This window comes from Palaemon carinicauda, chromosome 10, assembly GCF_036898095.1.
Source record: "Palaemon carinicauda isolate YSFRI2023 chromosome 10, ASM3689809v2, whole genome shotgun sequence".
Classification (NCBI taxonomy): Eukaryota; Metazoa; Arthropoda; class Malacostraca; order Decapoda; family Palaemonidae; genus Palaemon; species Palaemon carinicauda.
This window is the reverse complement of record NC_090734.1, coordinates 120,660,306-120,670,305: the sequence shown is the minus strand read 5'-3', so window position 1 is coordinate 120,670,305 and position 10,000 is coordinate 120,660,306. Positions and strand designations below refer to the sequence as shown.

At 33.9% G+C, this 10,000-nt stretch overlaps 1 protein-coding gene across 1 annotated transcript in view; it reads left to right on the top strand.

Moving 5' to 3' along the window:
• The window catches only part of LOC137648222 (probable ATP-dependent RNA helicase ddx17), a 453,496-nt gene extending 446,157 nt beyond the window's left edge, over positions 1-7,339 (top strand). Inside the window, exons 7-8 of the mRNA XM_068381145.1 lie at positions 2,389-2,618; positions 7,200-7,339. Of these exons, the coding sequence (XP_068237246.1) occupies positions 2,389-2,618; positions 7,200-7,339 (370 nt within the window). The remainder of the gene's footprint in view (positions 1-2,388; positions 2,619-7,199) is intronic.
• The last annotated feature ends 2,661 nt before the right edge of the window (positions 7,340-10,000 follow it).

Sequence of the window (10,000 nt, the reverse complement as noted above, 5' to 3'; positions counted from 1 at the left end):
TATTGTTCTTAAAATATTGTAGTTTAATTGTTAATTGATTATCTTGTACTAGATATAGAATTAATTTCCCATATATTCTAACTTACTAACGATATTGTACCAAGCTAGAATTACTAGAATAAAAACTAGTAGCATACTTGAAGTGTTCATTTGTATAGTTATTTACATGAGCATACCACTACTACTGCTACTTTTTAAGATGATAATGAAAACCAGTCCCTTGTTTTCTCAATGTTAATGTCTTCATTGTTGTTATTCCACTCTCAGCTATTGAATTGTAATCAACTGGTAAAGTTCGTTAGCCGACAAATCCGATTTTGGTTACGATCTCGACATCCGAGTGTTTTATAACCGATTCTCGTTTTGATGCAAGTGTTAAGTTGAGATGACATTTTGGAAAAGACCCGGGTGGAATTTTAGCATCATCGCTTATCTGCGCAATATACATTTATTTATTAGTTTTTATGTAAAAGTAATCCCATGTTATTGATTTTGAACTTTGAAAATTTAATTGAATTAAGTTTACCTTATCCATTAAAATGAGATTACATCATGCACATGCACTGATATATATGTATATATATATATATATATATATATTTATATATATATATATATATATATAGAGAGAGAGAGAGAGAGAGAGAGAGAGAGAGAGAGAGTCGGCCTGGCCTTAGGTCTCTGACGGTTCTGTCCACAAGGGCTAACTTGGTTTTCAATTTTAGGGGGGTATCATTCGCAGCTGGCGGTATCTTTTCCCAACAGGCCTTTCATCGCCACTTCTAGTTTAGAAGGAAGGGGGGTCCCAATAAGGAGAGAGAGAGAGAGAGAGAGAGAGAGAGAGAGAGAGAGAGAGAAAGTTGTCCATTGTGCGTTAGCTTCACTTCCAATAATATATTCATTCCTTAACTTCTGAGTAACTCGACTAGTTCCTTCCTGCCTGCTTCCCCCCCCCCCTTGTACTTCTAGTCCCCCCCCCCCCCCCCGTCGTGACCTGTTCCCCCACTTCAATTCCCTCTGCTCAACGAAATTAATTTGCGCTGTATCGTCCCCTCGCTGACTTGCCGTGTTCCTACCCTCTCCTCCTCCTTCTCCTCCTCCTCCTCCTCCTCATGTTAAACAAGCCTAAACCTCAATATTCTCTCCATTACACCTCACTCCCCTCCTTGTCGGAACGAGGTATATCTTAACTTTTGCTTACACGTTTGTAATTCTGATGCTGAGAGTGTAGGGAAGGGGGTAGGGGGGGGGGGGGTTCACGTCTCTTCTATCTCCTTCTCACGCCTCCCCTGTCTTCTTCGGATAAAGTTGTATTTTTTTATTCCTATTCCTCATTGATGTTTATAGTTTATCTCTCGTTTCTTGGTATCTGTAATAGATCATTTTGATATGATGAAATAGAATAGTTTTGTTTATTAAAATTTATTTTTGTGATTGTTAGTGTTAATGAGTGACAGGGTTAGGAATTCTTTCTACCATTTATTAGGAGAACGTACTTGCTAGTATTTGTATACAGGGTCTTTATAATATGTTTCAATATCATGCTTAGAGTGAAAGAATTTCTTTTTCAAAAACCTTAAAATGTTATTGAATGATATATATATATATATATATATATATGTGTGTGTGTGTGTGTGTGTGTGTGTTGCTGGATGATAAAGTGTTAATTGGAATAAGTGAAAATTTTGAAATCTGTAATCAATAATTGAAATAAACAAAGGGGACTTGATCTACAATAATGATTCTGAATAATATTTACAATCGTAATAAAATGTAGATGTTTGACGTACAAACATTTGGAAAAAGAAATTTAAAAATACCAAGTAAATTACAATTATTTAAGGAAGGTTTGAAAGGCATAAATATTGACATTTGAAACTCAACGTATATAAAGTATAGAGATATGTAAATAGGAAATGAAGAATTGCAATTAAAAATATTTGATGGAATATGTACACACGGAATTAATATTAAGATCAGAAAAGATAATATAGATTAATAATGGACAATAAAATCATATGATTGAATATCAACACTAAGGAATAAATTTCAAAATGATAAAAGATAATATCAGCTAATCAGGCTTGGATAAGTCCTTTTATAGTTTATATATATCAAATATCTGTTTTAATGATGTTAATGTTTTTAAAATATTTTATTTTAATTTTCATTACTTCTTATATCGTTTATTTATTTCCTTATTTCCTTTTCTCATTGGGCTATTATTTCCTGTTGGAGCCCTTGGGCTTATGGCATCTGGCTTTTCCTACTAGGGTTGTAGCTTACCTAGTAATAATAATAATGATGATAATGATAATAATAATAATAATGATAATAATAATAATCGACGTTCCTCATCTAATGCCTTCTAATTTTCCCTCCTGGCAGGTTACTCGGAACCTTAAGCTCGCATAAAGGTTCCATCACCGCGGGGCATGGAAACCTGACGGGCCTGCCCGCCGTGAGAAACGACCTTGCCCTCGGATCAGGGGGATCCTTCTCCGGGCGGGGGCTCCACCTGGGGAAGACCTGGAGAGAGAGGTGTTCCTGGAGATGCGCGGCCATAGGCCTCATTCTCCTGTCGTTCACCCTGGCCGCGTTGCTTGCCTGCTTTATAAGTAAGTGGTTTTTTAATTTGTAATAAGTAATTTTTATTTTATATATTATGATTATAATTTTAGAATACTTTATTTATTTATTTTGTGTTAGTATTTTTTTAATTTATGATAATTTAATTTTCAATTTTCAGGAAATAATCGTACAGCTTTCGAGTTTTTTAATTAAGGGTTTCTGATTATTTTTATTTTTTATTTTTTGATTATTGCATAGGTATCATATATTTTTTTTTACTGAAAATCATAACATTTACCCTGTTTTCGTCTTGCAAGTTTTATAATCTAGGTATTTATTTGTTATATATATATATATATATATATGTATATACATATATATATATATATATATATATACAGTTTATATATATATGTATATATATATATATATTAATTTTTTTAATAATTTTCCGATTTAGCGGTTTTGTTATTAAGGTTTTCGTTCTTGTGAACAGATATTATTTTTCTAATGACTGGGTAATCATACTATTTGTACTAATGCTTTCTCTTAGTAAGAAAAATCTATTTTGTCGAGTTGATAGTATTTTGAGTTTTTGTTATTGCAATTGTTTTTAGAGCAAGAAATTAAAACACTCATTCATGTTTTGATATAGATTGAAATTATTCTTTTCAATAATAGAATTATCCCCAGTTTTCTTTTTTATGATATTTATATCAGCTATCTGAAACATGAATGATAGATCTCATTTTTTTTTTCAATCCTTTTTCTATTTTATTGTCATCGTCGACACTTTTTTTAACAGCAAAGTAAGTGACTAGTTGAACAAACACTTTGCTTCAAATTAATTTTGTACTCGTTTATAGTTTTTATGAACGTTTTACTAACAACAAAGTAAGTGACTAGTTGAACAAGCACTTTGCTTCAAATTAATTTTGTACCTATTTAAAGTTGTTAAGAACATCTTCCTAGTGGACCAAAATGATCAAACTACTTTAAAGATGCAATACAACGAATCATAGCTTTCATCTAACCGATTCGCCAGACTGGAAAAAACTTAATTGATTTTGCGCAACAAAGATAAAAAAAAAAAATAAAAGAAAAAAAATGAATAATATTGTTGACGGCGAAGTCCCCCTCCTGTTGTTTACCAACCTCCGGTGGCAAAGGTATTGTCGAACGGCGTAATCGTGTTTCAGTAGCGTCGATTTACCTTTGTTAGAGGAGATGAACTGCCGAGAAGATAATCTGATGATAATCCTTGTGCTCAGTGCGATGAATAACAAGGCTTCTTGTTCGTTTCAAGCTCTCGAATTATCTTGGGGGCGACGTTGTGATAAAGCGGGACTATTGTTCTCTTCAGAGAGAGAGATTGTTGTTTTAAACAAGTTTTTGAAGAATCATTTTAAAAACAGGGCTTTGTAAGATTTGCCCATCCATAGCCAGATCTTTCATACATCAGGATGAGAGAGAGAGAGAGAGAGAGAGAGAGAGAGAGAGAGAGAGAGATTGTGATTATCTTACAAATTCATATTTCCATAAAACGATTCCACATATACTCTCTCTCTCTCTCTCTCTCTCTCTCTCTCTCTCTCATATGTATAAATATATAGTATATATATACATATATATATATATATATATATACACACACAATTCTCTGAACCATTTATTTTAGTTTTCAAGTTTTCTACTCTTAATACTGTTTTCCCCCGGATTAGTTGAGTTATCTGTTAATTTTTAAATAATTCTATTCTCTTTCACTGGATTTTATTTAATTTTTTCAATTTTTGTATTGTACATTTTCACCTGTCGTGCTTTTTTCGTGCATTTCTTTTAACCTTGCATGTCCTTTAGCCTTTCATATAATATTTAATTCTGTTTTCTAGCATTTTTTTTTAAACTTTTATTTTGTTTTCATGCATATTTAAACTTTCCTTCTGTTTTCTTGCATATCCTTCAACTTTTGATATTGTATATTTAATCCTTCATGCAGTTTTCATTCATATCTTGTAAACTTTTGTTCTGTTTTCTTGTATATCTTTAATGCTTTCATTCGGTTTTCGTGTGTATATATATATATATATATATATGTATGTATATATATATATGTGTGTGTGTGTGTATACATATATATTTATATATATATATATTTATATATATATATATGTGTGTGTATATATATACATATACATATAAACACATACATACATACATACATACATACATATGTGTGTGCATGTAATATATGTGGTTATATATATATATATATATATATATGCACATACATATATGTGTACACACAAATATATATATATATATATATATATACATATATATATGTGTGTGTGTGTGTTTGTTAACCTTTTATTCCATTTTCATACACCTCATTTAATCTAACCTTTTGTGTTAAGCTTGTCTTTTAGAATATATTATTTTCCTTCAATTTTTCTCTCTTTGTATGTCTAAAATTCTTCGTATTTTGTCTGGAAATTTTATGTCTGCATATTTCAGTGCAGAATTCTGTTCACAATTGTATGTTGTAATCTTACATTCACTTCTCCCCATTCATTACTGCATTCGGTTTTGCCTCTTTTTTCTTATTCTCGAATTCCGTTTTCCTATGTCTTTTAGTTGCAAATTCTATTGTTCGTGCCAGTCATTTATTTATTCTCTTGACGTGAGTTTTATTGAAACATATTTTTATGTTTTTGTTTTTCTTTTACTCTGTTCTTCGTGTTTTCCTCCCAATCTACGTCACGGACTCTCTCTTACTCTCACTCTCTCCCTCCTTACCCTCAACCAATTCTTCCCTCTCCTCTCCCCTCCCACCCCGAGGCAAATGGAAGCTATTTCTCATTTCCTTTTTCATTCGAGTTAAGAGGCCGTACCCTTTTTGGCCAGCCTCTTATCATTTTCAAGATGGTATCACTCGTCTGGCACTGTCTTGGAAAAGTGCCTATCCCGCGCTGACTCCGCTACCACTATTTTAGCTGCGTTTGTTGTTCCGAGATGGAAAAGAATAAAAAAAATGGAACTATATTTTGTTTTTGTTTTTTTCTTGGGGTGCATTCGATCGCGTGTTGTGCTGCATCATAGCGTTTGGATTGGTTTCTGATAATTTTGAATAGAACAACGTATCGTGTTCTTCATCTATTTCGTGTCTTACTATAATCCAAGGTATGCATATGGGCACGCTCTCTCTCTCTCTCTCTCTCTCTCTCTCTCTCTCTCTCTCTCTCTATATATATATATATATATATATGTATATACATACATATACATACATACATACATTCATACACGAGTGCCTGCATATATATATATATGTATATATATATACATAGATAGATAGGTAGACAGATAGATAGATAGAGAGATACAAGTGTCTGTATGTTTGTGTGTGTGCGCGCGCATATAGCTATGTGTGTGTGCGACAAAGAGAGAGAGAGAGAGTGTTTGTGTACGTTTGTCGGTCATCCACCTGCATCTCATATATATTACAGGTTGATCAGTAAATTCAGAAGACATCATGTCGTAATGAAAATCGTAATGTAAAATTGTAGATACAAACTTTGTGGGTATGATTCCCAAGTTTTTAAAGAGGAAACGACGTCAGTGACTTGAAAAGTGGTTTTGCATTATCTAGGTTTTTAATGCGTCAATGTCATTATAACGAGAGGCCAAGCTAAAATTATATCATCATATTCATTATTATTGATTATGATAATAATAATAATAATAATAATAATAATAATAATAATAATAATAATAATAATAATAATAATAATAATAATAATAATAATAATAATAATTACACATTGTCAGAAGACTTGATGACTAGCATATTTCAACCCATGCAAAAGCAGGTTGCCATGAATATATGTCTATTATCAATCTGCTGATGTGGCAGCCTATTGCAAACGTCCCTGCCTGGCGTTCTGCAGGGCTCGAGTTCGAGTTCCGGTCAAGCTCGATAGTTTCTTGTAGTGTGTGTGCAACCTCATCATCCTTGTGAGCTAAGGATTTAGGGGGAGCCTAAAGGTCTACCTGCCGAGTCATCAGCAGTCAATGCCTGGCCCTCCCTGGTCTTAACTTAAGTGGAGAAGGGGGCTTGCACGTTGATCAGTACGTATGGGCAGCCTATGGGGCATTGTTCCTGGTCGTAGCCATATATGATTGGCCTTTAAGCCTTTAAACTGATTTCATGAAAGGTTGCATGTAAAAATCAATCCTTTTTTCGGGTTCGAGCTTCTATTCAGTAACCTAGTTTGTAATATGTTTATCATTTTTTTTTTTTCTGGAATTATCATTGTAATGGTGGATATGAAAAATATTTAGAAACTTGTTGGAATCCATTTAACTTTTATTTGAGAAGTTCTTCGGGATGCGTGTTAAATTATGTACAGAGCTGCATATATTACTGTACTTATATGCAATTATAAAGTTCATGAATATTGTCTGTTACAAACACTTACTCATGCGTAACATCAGTTGCTTTTCTGGGGCACATACTGTTCGCTTTGCGGAGCACCCATATATTTACCCTGGTCCTGTACGGAATAAAGCACCCTATGACTCTGGTTATTATATCTCCATCCTTGCAATCATCTGTATTCTCCTACAAGATCTCATCTTATATCCCCGTGGCGCAGTAGCTAAACCATACAGCGTATTAAGAGAAGACCGGGATCTAGCATTTGAATCTGGGCGCCATTACACCCTCGACTATAATGTGGATATTATTGTGTTGTTGTGGTGTTTGTGAAATGATCTTGCTTTGCCAGTGCAATGTGATGTTAGTGCTTTGACCTCATCTTATATTACGTAATTATGAAAAAAAAAATAGCTATGGATGCTTCCAAAAGAGAAAATGAAGTAACTTTTACTTTGAGGAATAAGAGTGATACACATCATGGAAAACAGACTCAAAAAGAAAAATCCAAAATTCAGTTGTAGTGAAAACAAAAACTAGACTAGTATTCTGAGAAAAGTTATTTAAAATAATTCGTTTTCTATCTTGAAAACGACCTGGAAAATTAAATGGCCAATCTACTCCTCTTCCTCTCCCCCATTTGAAAACTCAAGAAGAAAAATCCAAAATTCAGTTGTAGTGAAAACAAAAACCAGACTAGTATTCTGAGAAAAGTTATTTAAAATAATTCGTTTTCTATCTTCGAAACGACCTGGAAAATTAAATGGCCAATCTACTCCTCTTCCTCTCCCCATTTCTTCACCCCCTCCAGTTTAGCAGGAATGGAGGCCAGGCTTAAGTCCGTACAGAGTAATATAAGTCTAAGTATAAAAGAGCAGGGGAGTGGGGTGATCTCCTAAACCCTCCCCAAGCGCCACACAAAGTTCACTTTGAGATACGAAGCTTAAACTCCGTTGAGCACCTACGAGCCTTTTGGGGCCAGTCCTCGTTAAGGAAAGAGCCTTTGCCTGTGGGGTGCCACAGAATGTTGAGGCTCCCGCGCTCTTCGTTTTCGGTAAATGAAGTTCAAAATACGTCTGGTGGAATGCACTTGTTGTCTCCTCAACCCCCCCCCCCTTCACTCCAACTCCCCCCCCCCCTTTTTCGACTCTCTTCCCTCAGTCATTTTCAGTCCTTTACCTTCTCTTTCTCCGTTTCCGGAGGTTTTTTAGGCGTTCATAATGGAAGTTTTTCTGTTTGATGCATTTTAGAAAACGGGTATTTCATTCATGCGAGTGAGAAACGTATACCGGTTCTTCGATTCCTATTATTGAAAATATTCTTTGTGTTTTAGACTATGTGTAAATGTACATGTTTCATTCATTTAAATACAATATTTTTTCCCGCTTTGAGGGTAAATCTCAATTGGACGTTGTCTTCCAGTTATAAGAAAGTCTTTTTAAAACTAGAATGAGGTTGCAAACTTAAAGTCCTTTTCTACTGACTATAGATAGTAAAACCGCTTGTTAGGTCAACTGAAACTTAACGGGCATTAAAAGTAGCATATTCATTCGCCAGTCTCTGGCCAATGTATATATATATATATGTGTGTGTGTGTGTGTGTGTGTGTGCGTGTGCGTGTGCGTATATTTTTGTTATTGTATGATAGGGCAGACGTTTCCTTAGTGATTTCTTGTTAGTACAATCCATCGGGTGTACACACACGCGCACACATATATACATTATGTATATATATATATATATATATATTTACATATTTATATATTATATATATATATATACATATATATATATATATATACATATATGTATATATATATATATATGTGTGTGTGTGTGTATATATAATATATATATATATATATATATATGTATATATATATATATACAACAAACAACAAATGCAGCCGTCCAATTACACTGCAGGACAAAGGCCTCAGACATGTCTTTATTCATGTCTGGGGTTTGGCCAGTTTTAATCAACAAGCTTGACAATGTATGTGTGTGCACGTATAATATTTATGCTGTTCTTACTCAAAATGTGTAAAAATTCAAGATGAATACGCATATAACTGGTGTATATCTGCATTGAGAATATATTTCCCGTCCTTGTTTACTGAGAACACCCTCCTGGAATTAGGATATGCGATGCTAATTCCTGTTCCATCTCATACTTGCAGATGTTATCAGTATGTGTTACACTGACTTGATGGGTACACTTTTTTCAGCTAAAAATTTATATGAACTAAATATATCATGAGTGTTGGTAACACGTTTTCATCTTCCTCGTGATTAACCAGGTCATTGTGTAGTAAGAATAGCCATGTGTTTTGATCTTATGAAGTAAACTTTGTGTGGAAATTGCAATATGGCATTTTTCATTCCATGTAATATTCGCAGCCTCCCTTGGATTAACCCATCCTTTTGGGACGTGCACCTTTGCGCATGCGTTCGAATGCGTATTTACTCGCAATTAGGCATTCTCCATTATCTGTTTTTGATGACTAGCGCATGTCGGCTTGTAAATACGGAGTTTTACGGCTGCATAGAGTTGCTCCCTCATGAGACCATAAAAGATAATTGTCTCTTTTACTATCTTTTACTATCTCACTATCCACCTGGCCCGGCCAGGTTATGACTTCGCCGGGAATTTAGGCAAACGTCCCTTCGCCCTGTCGTATTCATTAGGTTTTTTTGTGTATTTTTGGTGATGGTTTTTATGAATGTTATACTTGTTTTATCATTTTGGATATATCAATATGTTTTATAGTTACATGATAGGTTTTAGAGACTCCATCTAGATGTCTAACTTCGCAAAGGTAGTTATGATTTCGTTTCATTTAGCTTTTTTTATTTGATCTGATTGTTATTAGCAATACACAGTAGCCATGTTTACATTTCAATCAAGAAAATATACATATCACTAGCTGAGGAAACTGGCAATAAGTTACCGAAATTTGTGAGAGATATGAATGTAACTTTGGCTGAGTAGAT